Source organism: Triplophysa dalaica, chromosome 3 (assembly GCF_015846415.1).
Source record: "Triplophysa dalaica isolate WHDGS20190420 chromosome 3, ASM1584641v1, whole genome shotgun sequence".
NCBI lineage: Eukaryota > Metazoa > Chordata > Actinopteri > Cypriniformes > Nemacheilidae > Triplophysa > Triplophysa dalaica.
In genome coordinates this window covers 25,474,352-25,494,115 of record NC_079544.1, presented here as the reverse complement: position 1 = coordinate 25,494,115, position 19,764 = coordinate 25,474,352, and the positions used below count along the sequence as shown (strand labels likewise).

At 40.2% G+C, this 19,764-nt stretch overlaps 1 protein-coding gene across 1 annotated transcript; it reads left to right on the top strand.

Annotated features, from left to right (window-relative positions):
* The first annotated feature begins 2,889 nt into the window (after positions 1-2,889).
* Positions 2,890-10,307, top strand: ccl25a (chemokine (C-C motif) ligand 25a). Its single transcript, XM_056743011.1, is given in 6 exon segments — positions 2,890-2,910; positions 6,227-6,387; positions 6,985-7,058; positions 8,589-8,706; positions 8,851-8,962; positions 9,242-10,307. Coding segments are annotated over 6 exon segments (501 nt in total). The 3' UTR covers positions 9,257-10,307.
* Positions 10,308-19,764: the final 9,457 nt, after the last annotated feature.

Here is a 19,764-nt window from a genome sequence, read left to right as displayed (position 1 = left end):
GATTTAATGGTTTTAATTGGTATTCTATTGTTTTTAATGGAAGTTATAATGGTAGGTCTCTAGTCTCTACTGATAATGAGTTGGGTTCTATTCGTGGGATGTTATCAGGAGGTACACTGAAAAAAATAACTTGTAGATTTTACTTAAAAAAATCCTTGGAAAATTTGCATGATTTTTTTAATTAAAATTTGCTACTTACTAAGCAGAATTAAGTAACTGCTACTTATCAAATACACATAGTTTTTGTTTTAATATTTTATGTAAATTTTACTTAAAGTAAACATATTTTTACAATGAAAACAGGTGTCTAATTCAGTCTTAACTGATCACCTACTTTCCCATTGAAATATACTATTTTTTCACAAGATTTCATTGTCAATAAGAAGGCACTGATGGTCTCTGCACTGACAGACAGTTACCGCTCAATAAATAAAAATACACATTTAATGAATAACATTGTGCCTCCCTCAGTCTAGGCACAAAAGCACAGCTCTTCTGAACAATGGTAACAATTTAAAAAACCCAAACTTCAAAATAATACCAAAACTCTCCTTAATCTCAAAGATAAATCAACACAAAACACAAACAAGTCTATATTACTGAAAAACACTTGAAATGACAGTAACTCTTGAAAATTAATCTCCTATGGCAGACAGATACAAAGTATGCTGGGAAACTAAAGATCAACTCAAACTATCTTAAAAAAATATTTTTGTAGTCTCAACACAAAATAAAAAAGTAAACTTAATTTGACCAATTTAAATGGGTTTAACATAATAAAATTTAGTTGGATTTACTGAATAATTTGTTCAATTAAAATTACTCAAAGAAAATAGTTAACTCAACAAACAAAATTTGTAGATTTTACGCAATTTTTAGTAATTTGTTTTGTTAAAAACAGGAACATAATTATATTAAGTTTATTTTAATAATTTATTTTCATAAAATCTAAAAAAAAAAATATTCCAGGACACTATACAGTCCTGGAATAAGACCCACAAAAGACACTATAATGAAATCAGCAAACAGGGGATGGTTCATAATGGTTTTTGGAATAGAAACCATTGTGCCAAATCAACATTGCAAGATGACTTTAATTTATGTTACACATAAGGACCAAACCAGAAAACGCTGTCACTGTGAAACAAAGTCTTTTAAAAATAAGCATGAAATTAAAATATTTTAGGAGTGAGTTTTCACTTCACAGGCCTTTAGGCAAAACCATGTAACCACATGAATACAGTCGGCATCCAGACAACTCCCGACAGAAGAAAAGATTGAGATGAATGGAAGTGATTATTCAGAGGTTATAATCTCTTGAATGAAAGATTTAGATTCCTCTTTGAAAAAGAAAACCAATAAATTAAAGGGGCTCAGAAAGATGCTTTTTTATTTTGTATTCCAATAGGACAAGGGTTAAATAAGGGGATTTGAATAGAACTCAATATGTCATTCAGTGATGTATGTCATGAACAGAACTGTCAATTAAAAATAACAAATGTGGAATTCTCTCATATGCATTCATGGCGAAACTGAAACATTGAAACTTGTGTTGGTTGATTTAGGAATTTATTTACCTATTTGATATTATGAGAGTTTAAAACAAACAATAAACTATTCTTGAGCATACACAAATATATGAAAATAAGTGACGGTCCAAAATACTACAAAATGTGAAAAACTAGACCTGGTCTCTTTATTTTCAGCATTTTAACAATACTTGTTTAACAAATAACTATACTTTTAGGATATAGTAATTTAGCTTCTGCTTGGCCAAGTTTATGTCAATATGAACAATAATAAATCAAGATAAGATTTGACATGCCAGTTCACAGACATTACACAATAAACACCTTGCTGGCTCATTTAGAGAGAGATGTCATGATTAACAAGCACCCTGTCAATTGTTACACAGAGGATCGAAAGTTAAAGCATCATGAATGTTATTTGAGAGAGAAAGACCAAATGATGATGACATCGTCAACCTCTGTGGCCTGTAACCCCATTTTAAAATGGATATCTACAAGACCTCATTGTTTTATCACCCATGTGATTAATTATATTTCCGTGTGTCTAAAAATAAAAACAATTGGTGGATATGATTTGTTTATTTGACAAATAATGATTCATTTAATTGATATGTTAAAAGGTTGCAGATTGGTGCAGTCTGATTTAATAACAGATAAAGCGACTTATATATTGAATATATATCAAATATGTAGCTTCAATGATAAAGCGTTTTTTGTAACCAATGCAAAGGTCATAAAAGTGTCTGCCAAAATAGTTAAAAAATGGTGAACATCTGGAAAGTAAAAGTCTTATATCTGAAATTATTTATATAAATGAGTAACACATTTGTTGTGGATTTTTATTTTGCATGACAAAATCAATGTGATTTTTTAGCAACTCATTTGGCAACTAAATTCTTCCATACATTTTTGACTCAAATGTGTGAGTTAAGACCGCACACAAACACTACATAATATTACATAACTCTTCACTGTAATAAAATGCACATATACACTCATGCATAAAACACCACAAATACTAAAACATTAAAACCACTAGCCTTAGGCATGTTCATGGTTACTGTTGTTATAATGTTGTCATCACGTCTGTTCTTTAGCATTGCTTAATTATTTTTGTTGTACAATGAAATTACAATTTCTGAACTGCTGTATGTTTCATGTTTAAATTCATTCAGTGCAAAAATAAAGCTTTTAACATTTCACAGCTGTCTAGTGTTTCTGTATTTTAGGTGTTAAGAACATAAAATTATTAATCTAAATGAGTTTACATTTTATCATGAGGGCAAACTAGACTTTTTTGGTAGAAATAACACAAAAGTGAGTGGGAATATAGGGTTAGGGTTACTAAAAAATGTAAGCAATGCCTACTAAAGAAATTAAGGTACTGCTGCTTAAAATTTCATTTAGAATGCGCTTAAAAAACTTGTCCCGAAAATGATACACTATATTTTTAATTAACTTCAGCGCAATTATTTTTCGGTGTATAAAAAATGAATGTGAAGATTATAACTGCAGATCGTTTGTTTTTGGAGGTGTTGAATCAATAATGTTGCTATGATCTCATCAACTTCTGTTTGAGCTCACAGAAATTCTAAGAGACACTCGCGAGGACTTTAACACTCTCCTCCACATCTCAACATCTCAGTCTTTTGCTTACAGCTGAATAATATATCCATGGAGATGTGGATTATCTGATTATTTATGACAGAAAGACTGTGTCTGATTTTGGACGTCTTTCAATGCTCAGGGCAGATCTAATCTGCACATGATTAATGACACCAATATTTTTCCTACTAAAAGTATTTTGAGAAATAGAAAATGACCTCAGACAAGTTAAGCTAGCATAACATGTGAAGGATATCAGGAGGACAATGTGAATATTTGTTTTGTCAGTGGTGCAGTTGGCAGCAGACCATCATTTTGTTGAGGTCTTTTGTTAAAAATATGTGCTATCAATAGACATCAGTGCCAATAATCCATTAAGATTCTTATGATCGCTTACGGGAAGGAAAGCTGTACATGCCCACATTCTTTCCTCTTCCACACCCTCTTTCTCTGATCCCGTGAAACTTCAGTCTTTTAGACAAATGACACCATTCAACAACAAACACTTAAGATTTCACACACTCATATGACAATGTGATCTTTTTTGCACACACATATGCATACAATGCACATTGCACAAACTGTATACTACAGATGTATATAGATATACTGCACAGCACCTGCACTTACATAACCACTTCCCCACTCCCCTACACTATTTATATTTATATATGATTCTACATGAATAAAACCCGTATTTTTATCTCTTAAATTCACACATCTGTCCAAAAACACACAAACTATCTATACATAAGATACAGAAATAGGCTAAAGGAAAAGAGAAAAACACACATCTTTTGTAAACATGATGTAACATTTTGATTACTTACAGTATACTAAGGGTTTTCAAAAACAGCATTCAATCATCGATTTTCCCCTGTGGGCTTTACATGGGTGCCAACACTCAAACACTACAACCAATACATTACAATTTATGTTTCAATATATGTTTATCAAAGAGCATATGAAAACAAAGATCACATATTCAGCACAATATTTGGAAAATTTAGCATATTGATTTGGAATGAAATTAAATGAAACAATAAAAATACAAATCAGATGATCCTCAAATAAATAAAAAAACTCACAAAAAAAACATTCACAGCATTGTCAAGAGCATCACACCCGTGAGAAACAAAAACAAAACACTTCTGCTCTTGCCCAAAACATGAAGTCGTGGTATCGTATGGCCACTTGAAGTTCCAACAATGACACTCTGGCGTCTCTAGGGGCCACGGGGTCAACACTTAAAGCACATGATTTAATGTTGTGCTGACAGAAGAGTTTGAAACATGCTTTAAAATGCTGTCAGAACATGATACAACACGAGAGGGTGAAATATATTGAGATGTGTTCTTGTGAAATATACGCTCAAATTCTTCTTTTTATCATTAAAAAGTCACTTTGCATTAAACATTAAATAAGTTTTGACATGATTTGACAATTTGGGTATGTTTGACAAGGATTTAATAGTTAGTTAATATGGTGAACTGGGGTTGATTGAGACATTTTTTACATTCCTCATATTGTTAAAAGGTGTCTTATTAACCTGAATCCACCCAATGCATTTGTACGGTTTTAATATTTTAAAATGGGTTGTAATGATCTAAAAAGTTCAGGTTGTAAGAATTGGGAATTTATTACGATTATTTTATTATTCAGGTCTTGGACTTTGTTACCATGGTGTCACTGTGGTGTTACTGGTGGTTTACAGAAGGGTAAAATAGTCTCAAGATACATGACAAGTAGCTTACTCTAAAAAATAAAGGTGGTTAAAAGTGTCTTTGAAACATTTTTGGTTCCACAAAAAAACATTCAGACAAAGTGTCATGGTTGCGCCATCTTGTCATGTCTATTCTTGGTCTTGGGGCGGAGCCCTGGCATAGCCTTAGGTTTCGTGTGGAGAGAGAGCGATAGTTCACCTGAGTCTTTTCGTTCTTGTCGTTTTATATATTATTTTGGTTTGTCTTTGACACCACCCATCATGGGCTTTTATTTTGTACGTGTTATGTGTTAAAATAAAACTTTTGTTTACCCCTCATCACCGTCTGCCTGGATCTGGGTTCTTCTGCCTTGTCAAACCCTGACACAAAGGTTATTTAAAGAACCATCTCTATCTTGCCTGTTTGTAATCTGAACATTTTTCACCGCAAAGAACCTTTTGTGAAACGCAAACGTTCCCAAGATAAGGGAAAAAAACCTTATTTGTCTTCAAAGAACCTTTTGAAGCATCTTTGTTTTTAAGAGTTTATTTGGAGTTGGTCTGGAATATCTTCATCCGTTTTATAGTCCACAAGGCAAAAATCATAAAACCTGATCAGTCGCACAACATTTATGATATCAAATCTGTCAACCTCAAATGATTTAAGAATTCATTGTATTTGCATTTTAATGCAGTCATGCAGGATTTATGACCTTGGGGTAGAATGAATTTAAAAAAAGGACATTAAAAACAACCTGACAATCTGAAAGTAAAATGTCACAGAGTCATAACATGCTAAGAGGTTTCTAATACAAGAAAACTATTCCAACATTCCTGTTTTCAGAAGCCAGTCTCTTCTCTCGATGGAAGCGTTTGTTTGGGTCTTCAGAGGCTGAAAACCGACACGCCACTCTTGGCAGTGCATTTTGTGAAATTGCAAAACGCTTGAAGTTGAAAGTCAAGTTTAAACAGCCCTGCCGGTTTGGATTGAGTTTCCTAATAAACGCTGTAAGGCCAATTTTCAGATCAGTTTTTTTTTGACACTAACACCTGACAAGGAATGAACGATCGACACATGACTACAGCAGAAATAAGCACCTCCAGGTGCTGTTATTTAAGAAAAAAAGAAACGTGTCTCTTAAAATTTGACAGTCATTTCTTTTCAGTTGTGGACTATAACTTAAGGACGTGCTTAGATAAATACCTAAAACCTCTTTCATGCATGCTGTGTCACAACAATGAAACCATATTTTGAAATACAACTTAATGAAAGATAATTAAAATAACCTTACAATAAAATCAGGTGAAGCTATTTATCTATTAAGTAAGCTCTTGAAACAAAGGAATACATGGACAGATGAAGCTGTGATGGACAGATAAGTAACTGTAGAATGTTGATCTCACCGGTTGCTTTCATTTTTGTGAAGGATGTGGCTTCACCTGACTCAGGTATCAGGGTTGGGCTCGTAATAAATAAACGCAGCTCAGAAATGTGCACAGAACTTTGGTGTTGGGAAGAAACCGCTCTCCTCTCTTCGTTGTTGAATACAGGTGAGTAGACATAGAAATCAGAAACATTTGTCTATAGCTTAACAATAACACATGAACACATCTCTAACAGTAATATTGCTTTTAAAAATAAAACATAGTTTCTGTATTGTTTACCAATAAAAATGCATTTTTTTATTATTTAATGCATTAAAATGAACCATTCTGGGTGTCAGACACTATGATTTACTAAAGATTTCACTCATATTTCATTGTTTATATCATTACATTTATGTAATTTTACCATGCTTAAATATAAGCAAGCATTGTAAAACTTTGCTGTAGTTTTGCAGCAGGTTTGCCAGTAACTTATTATAAATTTAATTTACAATGTTGTTTTAAACATGAACTTACCTTTCTTATATTTTTTTCCTAAAACAAGACTGCTTAGAGACTTTTTTTGCAGTGTTGCTGTCTCTTCTTGCTCGATATAAATATCAAAATTCAGAGTTTTTATGGTGACTATCAATGTGATAATGATATCCAAGGGTCAAGGCTCTTTTATGATCATAAGGTTTATATGTACAATATTAACAGTCTTGTATGCATTTTCAACTGTGTACTGTGAAGTGAATCATGATTTTCTTTCTCATTTTACAGTAAAGACACCATGAGGTTTAACATACTCTTCTTCATCGTCCTTCTGGGTCTCCTGTACATCACATTGGCACAAAGTAAGAACCAAATGTTGTGAAGGAGTTTTATGGATTATGGATAAATAATGCAATATCTGCATTATTTATCTGCATTTTCAAACAAACTAAACAAACAAACAGTAAAGCAGTTCTTTAGCCTGAATTGCAATGAAGTGAAAATCCCTTTAAAGGTATTCTTATAGATGTAAAAAAACTCAACATTCTTAAAAATAAAGATGCTAAAAACATTTCTCTTCAGTGATGGCACATTTAAATCATTTTGGTTCCTTAAAAAAAACCTTTTGACCTCAAGCCAAAATAACCATTTCTTTCTTACCTTTTGTGAATGTTAAAGGTTCGCTATGTAATTATAGAGTGATTATATTTCTGTTTCTGTTCTGTTTTGCTAATTTATGAAAAAATACACGAATGCTATTGATGCAACATGCTTTTTCTATGCACCCGGAAGAGCAAGGAAGAGATATCAAATACACTTGAAAGGTGCATTGAAGTGTACTGTACTCTTCATGACTGTGTTGACACATTTCTCTAATGGTTTTTAAAAAACAAATCATTCACCGTTTACTAAGCACACTTGTGGATCTTCATAATGGAAGTCTTATCAGACGTGTATTTTGCAGAGGTTCTGCCCAACAATCTTGATAAACACATGCACTGCTTTTATTCAGCCCTTCCTTGAAGATCATTAACAGCTTAATCTGATAACAACACATTACTTAAAGGGGTCATATGACACGGCTAAAACGAATATTATTGTTTGTTTGAGATGTAATGCAATGTGTATAAACAATTTAAGGTTAAAAACACTCTATTTTCCACAAACTGTGCATGTTTGTCTCCCCCCTTTGCACTGCCTCTCTGAAACGCGCGGATTTTCTACAAACTCATCGCTGTGAAAAGCGAGGTGTGCTATGATTGGCCAGTTAACCAGTGCGTAGTGATTGGTCAAATACTAAAGAGCGTGCGATGGAAAATAATGCCTCTTACCATATTTGGAACATCAGGTTCATAAGCAATTGTACTGACAGGTACATCCACATTACTTGCGTATACATTTGAGCGGTCTTGGTCAAATCATACCACAAACTGACATAGATTTGTGGGGGTTTGGTTACACGAGGCGTTTCAGGCAGGTCTGGTTCAGGCAGATCTTTTGTTCCAAAATTTAAATTTCTACAATTTCACGAGTCTAATACATGCATGGGGAACTTATAATACACCAAGAACACAAAAATACACGTATTCACAACATATAACTCCTTTAAATCAGCATAAAGGCCAAGAACAAAGATGTCAATAATATTGACTTTTGTTTGCAGACTCGACAAAACTGAGCTCAGTTTGACACATTGTTGACTCTTAGACTTGTCAAGAGTTTCCATTTAATCTCACTGATGTCTAGGAGAATTCATTGAGGAATTAAAGAGATCTGTGATTTGTTTTTCTAATGTGAAGGTCTGATAATCTGTAGAGGTGAAATAATACACTTGTGCAGTGAGTGCATGCTCTTACTATGCTCCGATGTCTGTTGTGTCTCTCTGGCTGTAGGCTCATATGAGGACTGCTGTCTGAAGTACATCAAGACAATGAAACCGCACATGAAAAACAGAGTGACCAGCTACAGAAAACAACAGCTGGATGGGGGATGCAACATTCCAGCTATTATGTGAGTAACATGCAATGCATTTATCCCTCCGACTGTCTGCTTCACATCACTGGAGAGGGAAAAGGAAAACAGAGATAACAGAACACAAATCAGTTATGCATTGACACGTCTTCTGTCACAGTGACTATCTGTGTGTCTCCACAGCTTCACGATGAAACACGGCCGCATGTTGTGTGTCGATCCCAGAGAAAAGTGGGTTCATGAGCTGATGCAGAGAGTGGACAAACAATCTCCCGGCTCTGTTATGAGGAAGAAGGTGCGTACATTAAAGACAAGAGATAACTTTTTTTAAATGCTATTTTTATTTACTTTGAAAAATGTGCAAGTACATAAAAATCTTCTTATGAGAGAATATAAAATGAATAATAATATAAAACTAAACTGCTGGATGAACTGAAATTGTTGTTTTTAAGATTCATATTCAAATATGCATGTCTTATTTTAAAATATTTTATTTATCAAAAAAATTGCAGGCACCCTGCTGTCATTGTTTGTAGTAATATATAAATGAACTGATTTGTTTTTTTATGAGCAGAATTCAAGGGGCTAAACAAGGCAAAGAAACCCAAAAGAAGACCTGAGGGAAAGCAGCCGACATGTGTCAGCTAATCATATCGCTTTTTTGAGTCCTGCGGCTCTCTTCCTTGTCTTCATAAAGCTTCGAGTGCGGTCATCTCGAGGACACTTTTTAGCATGGACCGGCTCAGCACTTCCTGTTTGACTCTTGTTGCTTTATTGACAGACTGCTGGTTAAATGCTCACAATGGGAATCATTGCCATTATTTCCCTTTACACATGCTGCTTTTGCCCCTCACTTAAAGGCTCAGTTCCTAACCCCAATAACCTTGTTGCTTATCTTCCTAGGAAGCATCCTAACTAAAAAAAAGGAAATAAACAAGTCATTGACATGAAACACTAAACAAGTAGTTCACTAGGTTTTAGAATAGAGCCTTCGTGTAGGTTTATAAGATTAAGCTATTGCACCATGAACTTTCACTTGACACACCTGATTTACTGCCCTACAGTATCTATGATCAACAGTCAGTGTGATAAAATTGTTGGAGAAATGTTGGTGGGAAGGTTTTGGATTAACTTCCAAGGTACGTTCAGAAGTGATTTTTCAGTTTATATGCTGTATACATTAAGATTTGTTATTTAGCTTCATGCATTAAGCTCAATGAGTGATTATTGTTTTGTTATTGATAAGAGAAATCTGATATCCGGTATCCACAGATCTATATTCATGAATCTCAAATTCTTTATTCTTAAAAATTACTGGAATTTATTATTAAGCTGTTGTCGCTGCTGTGCATTTTTTATGGACTTTTTGTTCTGTTTAATCTGGAAAATGTATCTTTAATGTAATTGTATAGAGGAAGTGATGAAATCGTTTTATTGCTTAAGGGTTCAAACCAAATAAAGAGTTCTCTACATTGTAAAGACTCACTCTGGATTTATGTATTGATATCCTGAGAAACACAAAAACAACAGAGCTGTAGGAAATCTTTCAAATGGGACGACAACATACATGACGACAGGAAAATAATCAACAGACTGTTTCGGCTGACCAATCACAATCAAGTATTTAACATTTAAAAATATTGTGGATGACATTATTACCATGAGAACATTATTTGAAATCCACTAAACGTTTAAATTCCTACTGTCTACAAGCTGGCTGTATGAACAAATAAAAAAACTTACATGGTTTTATAAAATCTTGAAGGAATCATGTACCAAATTAACACAATTTAAAAAGGATTTTGTCCATTATTTCATCATTTCTTCACACTCATGTCATTCCATACCTGTTTGAGTTTCTTTCTTCTTTACAACACAAGAGAATATATTTTGAAGAATGTTGATAACCAAACACTCAACCCCATTGGCTTTCATTTTATGAACACAAAACCACCAAGACGTTACTCAAAATATCTTCTGTGTTTTACAGAAGAAATAGTCACATACAGGTTTCGCATCACTTGAGGGTAAATAAATGAGGGCGCATCACATTTTTGGGTGAACTATCCCTTTGAGAGGCCTTCAAGTCTTCTCACACACAACATTTCTAAACATCAACAGTAACTGTTTTTTTATAGTTAAAACTTTCACAGATATGTTTTAAATGTGTTGTGTAGCCTACTTTCACTTTCTAAGCAAATAAAAGACTTGAGTACACAGTAAAACCAAGTCGATGAAGAGCCAAGAAAATGTAGCCTACAGTTCTTCTTGTTGAGAAGAATGAAGCATTTACCTCTAGTCTCATCATGTGGGCACTCTCTGAAAATGCACTTCTCCTGCAGGTCTCAACATGCTGTCATTGTCATACAGCTTCTCTTTTGATGTAAACTCTCATTTCTTCACCTTCAGGGTGCTAATGGTGTGATATCGGCTCATATGTCATCTCTGTTAACTTCAGAACTTGGCTTGCCAACTGTTTCCAGTCGCTGCAGTTTATTCTGGCTCCGAATCTAAAACATTCTTTAGCTCCATATTTCATAAATAAAAATGAAAGGCAGTATAAAGTAATTGATGTGTTGGATTGAAGAGATGTTAGCGAAATGAAAAAAGTCTTGCGGTGTTTGAAGAGCTCAGACTTCCTTCGCCAGCGTCAGATGTCATGTCACACTTACTCACCCTCCTCTTCTTCCAAACCTGTATGATCTTCTGTATTATGTGAAAAACAAAAATTGACGTTACTCAGAATGTGTAAGTAGCAGTAGCAAACCCTCAGGGCCCTCTAGGCTCTCTTTGATGACCTAAACTATCCTAAAAATATATAAAGAAACTTAAAAATACTATTTTCAATAAAAGTCGGCCGATTTCCCATATTAGATATGTGACTTCCTGGATCGATTTGGATTCTGTCCAGGTGGGATTTCTAATTCTCACGAGAGTAATTCAAGATCAAGGCGCAGTCGCAGTTCTGCGATGTCAAACGCTGTCTGCGCAGCCTGCGCATTCGGGGTTGGGCGCCTTCTAAATTGCATACCGCTGGCTGACAGTACAGTAAATCTATGGGGATGATTAATTTTGAGTGACAGTAAAACTGACCAATCATCATTTTTCGAAATGAGCTTTGTTTTTTGCTAACTTTCCCACATTTGTGGTGTTCTTGACCAATAGTCTCGTAAAGGGGTAGAAGCACTCGAAGTTGGTTCGCCAACCGCCAAAAGACTGCAATAGAAGAAGAAATGCGGATAATTCAAAACACAGTGTGAATGAACTTTGTTATCAAGTCTCGTTGTTCAAAACACAGGAGGAAGACAATTTTTTCAAGTAAATTCATCGTCACATTGTAAGTTATTTATGATTCATTAGGCCGCCGTGTAATTTTGACTGCAATCTTAAATTAAATTGCCTAAAGAAAGTACAATATTGGAGCAAAAACGAACAATACCTATGTTCAAAGAACAACGTGAAAATAGCACCAGGAGGACTGGCAGCTCGCATTAGCTAACATCGGTGCTGCGGTTAAAACACCCGCGGGATCCTGTTGCAGCAGTTAGCTCGTCATGTCTTCGGTAATATTTCAAGAAGTTATTCCACAATGACACGCATATTTTACAGGTTGGTTTTTAATTATGGCTTTGTTTTATACACAGTTTATAAGATGGCATAAAGTTGGTTTGACGTTCGATATTCGTGAATTTAGGGACCGTCTCTAAAGTTACTTATACACATTAAAATACAAATTTAAAGCTCAAAAACATTTAAAGGGAATAACTTACAGCCACAAAACTAACTGTACTTTTTATGTCTGTTACTAAGTTATAAATTATAATATTAATTCTTTATCAGGTGTGCACCTTAGTTCGTGTGACAGCTTTTACATTATCGATTTTTCATGCAAACCGTGTTGCATTACAAACTAAACTGCAAGCATGAAAGGCACCTGAAAGCCACCTTAAGAGGGCCTCACCTAAAGAGCAGCCTAGGGGCCCTTGACAACTTTAATCCGCCCCTGTCTGTGCCTGGAGCTGTCAGATGGCCTGCGGGTGAGTAAATAAACAGCAAATTAAATTTTTAGGCTGAACTATCACTTTAAGAGTGAACTGACTGCTCAATCTCACTGTGTATTCCTTTTGTGTTCTGCTGAAAAAAGGGAAGTCAAAATGGTTTGGAATAACAGAAGGGCAAGCGAACGATGGTAAAAGTTTAATTTGGTTGAAATAAAATCCCCAAATCATTTGTTCAGTTTTTAAATTTGGAAATGTAAAAAGTAGATCATCACTGAACAGATTTGTTTGTCCAAAGACACCCGTATGAACTTATCACAGGTTTAAACCTACACATTTATAGATGCAAGCCAAAATATATGATCACTATAATCTAGATATTTACTTAACTCTCAAAACTTTATTTATAAAGCGCTTTTTACAATTTTCATTGTAAAAAAAGCTGTACATGAGACATTAGGGGCAATCGTGGCTAAATGGTTAGAGAGTCGGACTAGTGACCAGAAGGTTGCTGGTTCGATCCGCAGGGCAGGCAGGTAACGATTGAGGTGCCCTTGAGCAAGGCACCTTACCCCTACATGCTCCCCGGGCACTGCAGTGATAGCTGCCCACTGCTCCGGGTGTACGTGTGTTCACCACTTGCTGAGCATGTGTTCACTAACCTCCTGCTTAGACATCTTATGCCCTCTTAGATCTAGGCCATCTCGTGCATCTCCTTCTGCCCCCTGGTTATCTGATGTTCTCTGTGAGCATCGCGCCTCTCTCAGGTCTGCTGAGAGAAAGTGGCGCAACTCAAAAGAACCCACTGACCACTCTCTCTACCAGTCTATTCTCTCTTCCTTCTCTGCGGATGTCTCCTCTGCCGAAAACCCAATACTACCACACTAAAATCAACAACTCTCCTGACCCTCATATGCTCTTTAAAACCTTTTCTGCTCTCCTTTGCCCGCCTACCCCCTCACCTCCATCAGACTTAACAGCTGACTACTTTGCATCGTTCTTTGTAAAGAAAACGAGCACAATCAGCAATCAATTCTCTGCGCCACCCCCTATGGACCACAGTCAATCCCCAGACACATGCTTGTTCCCCTCGTTCTCTCTCATATCTGAAGAGGAAGTTTCCAAGGTAATTTCTTCTAGCACCGACTACCTGCCCTCTAGATCCCATCCCCACCCATCTTCTCCAGGCCATCTCTCCATCGGTTGTCCCCTCTCTGACTCACATTATCAACTTGTCTCTCACCACTGGCACATTTCCTACACTCTTCAAAGAGGCCCATATTACCCCACTAATAAAGAACCCTACTCTTAATCCTGCACTGTTAGAAAACTACAGACCGGTATCCCTACTTCCCTTCGCTGCTAAAACTCTAGAACGTGTTGTATGTAACCAGCTCTCATCCTTCCTCACCCAGAACAACCTCCTGGACAGCAAACAGTCTGGGTTCAAGAGCGGTCATTCCACTGAGACTGCGCTGCTCTCTGTTATTGAAGCCCTGAGACTGGAAAGAGCTTCCTCTAACTCATCTGTTCTCATCCTACTGGATCTATCTGCCGCCTTTGACACTGTTAACCATCACATCCTCCTGTCCACTCTCAAGGCTATGGGGATCTCCGGAATGGTGCTACAATGGTTCGGGTCTACCTCTCGGGTAGGTCATTTAGAGTATCTTGGAGGGGTGAGGTGTCTGAGTCCCAACATCTCGACACAGGTGTCCCTCAGGGCTCAGTGCTTGGTCCGTTGCTATTCTCTGTATACATGACATCCCTTGGCTCTGTCATTAGGAAACATGGCTTTTCCTATCACTGCTATGCGGATGATACACAACTCTACCTGTCTTTTTGCCCAGATGATCCGACTGTTTCTGCACGCATCTCAGCCTGCCTAGCCGACATCTCGCTCTGGATGAACGGCCATCACCTACAGCTGAACCTTTCAAAAACAGAACTGCTTGTAATCCCGGCTAATACAAAGACTTATCACAACCTTTCCATTCAACTGGGCTCATCAACCATCACACCTTCCAGAAAGGCACGAAACCTGAGAGTGGTGATCGATGATCAGCTCAACTTCACGTTGCCAGCACCGCCCAGTCCTGTAGATTCATCCTCTACAATATCAGGAAAATTAGACCCTTCCTATCAGAGCATGCTATGCAAGTCCTAGTGCAGGCTCTAGTCCTGTCCAGACTGGACTACTGCAATGCGCTACTGGGTGGACTTCCAGCTTGCACAACCAAACCTCTACAGATGATCCAGAATGCTGCAGCAAGAGTTATCTTTAATGAACCAAAGAGAGCACACGTCACTCCTCTACTCATTAAGCTACATTGGCTCCCTATAGTCGCTCGCATCAAATTCAAGACTCTGCTCCTGGCCTACCAGACCACCACTGGTTTGGCACCACCTTATCTTCACTCCCTAATACAGACATATGTACCCTACGCTCTGCAAACGAACGGCGTCTTGTGATGCCATCCCATAAAGGTAAAAAATCTCTCTCACGCACCTTCTCCGGATCTGTTCCACCTATGTGGAATAATCTGCCTGCTGCTACAAGATCTGCAGATTCTGTAGCCATCTTTAAGAAACACCTGAAAACACATCTCTTCCGTCAACATCTTAATGATCTGTTCTGACTTTATTTTCTTCTCTACTCTTTTCTTCTCTACCCATAAAAAAAAAAAAATGTATGAATGAATGATTCTGTATACTGAGTTAGGCTATATGAGACCAGTCTTCTTTTTGATTGCACTTATGCTTTTGTTGTACTAGTTTCTTTCATACATGATTCTGAGGTCAGAGAAACAATGCAAGGTTCTTAGGTTTGCAGCACAACAACATAATACAATTATTGACATAACAAAATATTAGATGAATAATAATATGATATTGATATTGTTTAGCATTTAATTCATTTGATGGTTTTCTCTTTTATCACACGGCTGACAGCACATGAATGCACATTTTCTCTTTCGTTTGATTTTATCGGCTAGTGATGATTTTAATGAAGAGATGATAAATATTTCAGCTCGAGCTAAAAATTTGCACGAAGATCTCAAGGACACCTACTGTTTGACGCGTTGAGATGCGTGAAGATACTCCCCGTCGCGTGATGTTTTTCACGTCACGTATGCTAAAATAACCACGTCAAAAAAAGAGTGTGGAACGCAAACAATTGCCTAAATAAACACAGAAACAAGCACAGTAAAGTAACTGTAAAATGCCTCTTCGAGGATGGATAACGCCTCATATCTAAAACCCATTTTCACATGATATACATGCTAGTTCATCAAATTTGGACTTTATATACCGCTGTTCTGACACATGTTTAAATGTGGCAAACAAAAACATCTGGTGTCCTTGTCCTGCATCTGGTACCCTTTAAACTTGTTTCACACAACAGCTAAATATCTGGGGAACTCCAAGATCAACAATTACAATCTATCATGCCAACAATGTGCTACACCTAAACACATTATTAAAAGAAGTTTCCCCAGGGGAAGTGTTTTAAGACCTATGACAACACTTATTATCCTTTTAAACTTTCTGATGATAATTATTATTATCTTTTAATTACATACCTGTTCATAATTTATCAATTTAATAAATGAATCCATCAACAGTGATAACAACTTTTAACACTTCTGAGATTTTTTTTAATCGCCTGCACCATTCAAAATCTTATGCTTTTACTGATGTTACCAGGATTAACAGCCTAAAACCTCAATTATCTAAAACCCCTAAAGGACTTCATCATGTCACAAGTCAATATGTCATCAAGATTCTTACCCAAACTTAAACATGATAAAAAATGATTCTCTACACACAGTGTTCAGCAGGAGACAGGTTTAAACACAGAGCGTGGAACATTTTGTTTCTACATGGACTTAATAGTTACTCTAGACCAGAACATAATGTTAATAAACTGACATGACTATGATAAAAGATGTTGAATTCACAATCTGATCTGGATGCGCTTTAGTAGAGAATCTCTCCAAGGGCATCTTTAGAAAAGGAGTTGACTCATATGTTTTCATAACCCCTGTGCCTCATGAATTTCCTAAAATACAGCAAATCAAAATGAAAGAATTTGGCACTCACTGACTGTAAATATTTCATCTGTATGGTAGTAAATCAAACATGGTTGGGAAAATCTTGATGCTTTGACACTAACTGCTTCACCACAGCGTTTTATGTACGCGAATGCAAAGACACTGAATCCGTTCTGTTAATGTTGCAAATATTAAAAGCCATAAATTGTGTTTTTTCAGTTTTGTTAAGAAAATCTATAGCTGTCATGAATCTTCTCGATAGGCATGGCAGAGAACCCAAGTGCAGGCAGAGGCAAGGCGGATGAAGATTTGACAAATATATTTATTAACAATAAACACTAAACTAAACAAACAAGCAAAACAAAACCCACGATGGGGGAAAACAATACAGGGATAAATATACTTTGACAAAAAACAAGGACGCTGACTTACTAAACTAAAACTAAGAAAACAAGCACTTGGAACAGAACACTAAACTAACACTCACTTTGACACGGGAAACAGGAACAAGGTAAGATCACGGTATACAGGAACAGAGCACAAGTACAAGCAATGAACCGCACAAGACAATGAAACAAGAGGACTCTTAAAGGGAGACAATGACAGGATAATTAATAGGGGACAGGTGAAACAGATGAAACACTAAGGGGAAGCTAATGACACGAAATGGCGGGAAACACAGACGAGACTCGGGGAGAGTATGGAAGCCCAAAAGGTCCAAAATCTCTCTCCCCACATGAAACAAGGAATTCTGTTTTGGTTCTGCCTCAAGACCAAGAATTAGCCAGACAAGATAGGCAGAACCGTGACAGAACCCCCGCCTTAAGGAGCGACATCCTGACGCTCCTCAAGGAGACTCACAGGACAAGACAGACTGAGACATAGACAAGACTAAACAAAACATGGAAAACAAAATCAGTGGCAGACAGGCAAGAATCAATAGGGGATTAGGGTGACTTAATAAAAATAACAAACAAGGGAGGGGGGGTGGGGGCAAACAAGAAGACATGGGAAGTCCAAAAGGGGGAGGGCTGGGTGGGAAAGTTCCAGCCCTTGGGGACGCGCCAGGGCGCGGAGCCCCAGGAGGCTTGACAGGGGTAGTCCTGGGGGGAACCGTCCTAGTCCCCTGCAGGACTGGAGGGCTGGACCACGGCTGGAATGCCGGGCTGGACCAGGGTCTGAAGATCAGCCTGACAGGGTTGGACGGCGGCTGGGCAGCCGGACTTGACGGCGGCTGGGCAGCCGGACTTGACGGCGGCTGGGCAGCCGGACTTGACGGCGGCTGGGCAGCCGGACTTGACGGCGGCTGGGCAGCCGGACTTGACGGCGGCTGGGCAGCCGGACTTGACGGCGGCTGGGCAGCCGGACTTGACGGCGGCTGGGCAGCCGGACTTGACGGCGGCTGGGCAGCCGGACTTGACGGCGGCTGGGCAGCCGGACTTGACGGCGGCTGGGCAGCCGGACTTGACGGCGGCTGGGCAGCCGGACTTGACGGCGGCTGGGCAGCCGGACTTGACGGCGGCTGGGCAGCCGGACTTGACGGCGGCTGGGCAGCCGGACTTGACGGCGGCTGGGCAGCCGGACTTGACGGCGGCTGGGCAGCCGGACTTGACGGCGGCTGGGCAGCCGGACTTGACGGCGGCTGGGCAGCCGGACTTGACGGCGGCTGGGCAGCCGGACTTGACGGCGGCTGGGCAGCCGGACTTGACGGCGGCTGGGCAGCCGGACTTGACGGCGGCTGGGCAGCCGGACTTGACGGCGGCTGGGCAGCCGGACTTGACGGCGGCTGGGCAGCCGGACTTGACGGCGGCTGGGCAGCCGGACTTGACGGCGGCTGGGCAGCCGGACTTGACGGCGGCTGGGCAGCGCTCTCTGACGGCGGCTGGGCAGCGCTCTCTGACGGCGGCTGGGCAGCGCTCTCTGACGGCGGCTGGGCAGCGCTCTCTGACGGCGGCTGGGCAGCGCTCTCTGACGGCGGCTGGGCAGCGCTCTCTGACGGCGGCTGGGCAGCGCTCTCTGACGGCGGCTGGGCAGCGCTCTCTGACGGCGGCTGGGCAGCGCTCTCTGACGGCGGCTGGGCAGCGCTCTCTGACGGCGGCTGGGCAGCGCTCTCTGACGGCGGCTGGGCAGCGCTCTCTGACGGCGGCTGGGCAGCGCTCTCTGACGGCGGCTGGGCAGCGCTCTCTGACGGCGGCTGGGCAGCGCTCTCTGACGGCGGCTGGGCAGCGCTCTCTGACGGCGGCTGGGCAGCGCTCTCTGACGGCGGCTGGGCAGCGCTCTCTGACGGCGGCTGGGCAGCGCTCTCTGACGGCGGCTGGGCAGCGCTCTCTGACGGCGGCTGGGCAGCGCTCTCTGACGGCGGCTGGGCAGCGCTCTCTGACGGCGGCTGGGCAGCGCTCTCTGACGGCGGCTGGGCAGCGCACTCTGACGGCGGCTGGGCAGCGCACTCTGACGGCGGCTGGGCAGCGCTCTCTGACGGCGGCTGGGCAGCGCTCTCTGACGGCGGCTGGGCAGCGCTCTCTGACGGCGGCTGGGCAGCGCTCTCTGACGGCGGCTGGGCAGCGCTCTCTGACGGCGGCTGGGCGGCCGGACTTGACGGCGGGCTTGGTTCCGGCTCCTGGAACGGGCTTAGTTCCGGCTCCTGGAACGGGCTTAGTTCCGGCTCCTGGAACGGGCTTAGTTCCGGCTCCTGGAACGGGCTTAGTTCCGGCTCCTGGAACGGGCTTAGTTCCGGCTCCTGGAACGGGCTTAGTTCCGGCTCCTGGAACGGGCCTGGTCCCGGCTCCTGGAACGGGCCTGGTCCCGGCTCCTGGAACGGGCCTGGTCCCGGCTCCTGGAGCGGGCCTGGTTCCGGCTCCTGGAACGGATCCGCGGCCGGAACGGCCGCTCGGACAGTCGCCTCCCCACGGCGCCCCCCCAAAAAATATTTGGGACTGGGTAGCACCGGACTGGGTAGCACCGGACTGGGTAGCACCGGACTGGGTAGCACCGGACTGGGTAGCACCGGACTGGGTAGCACCGGACTGGGTAGCACCGGACTGGGT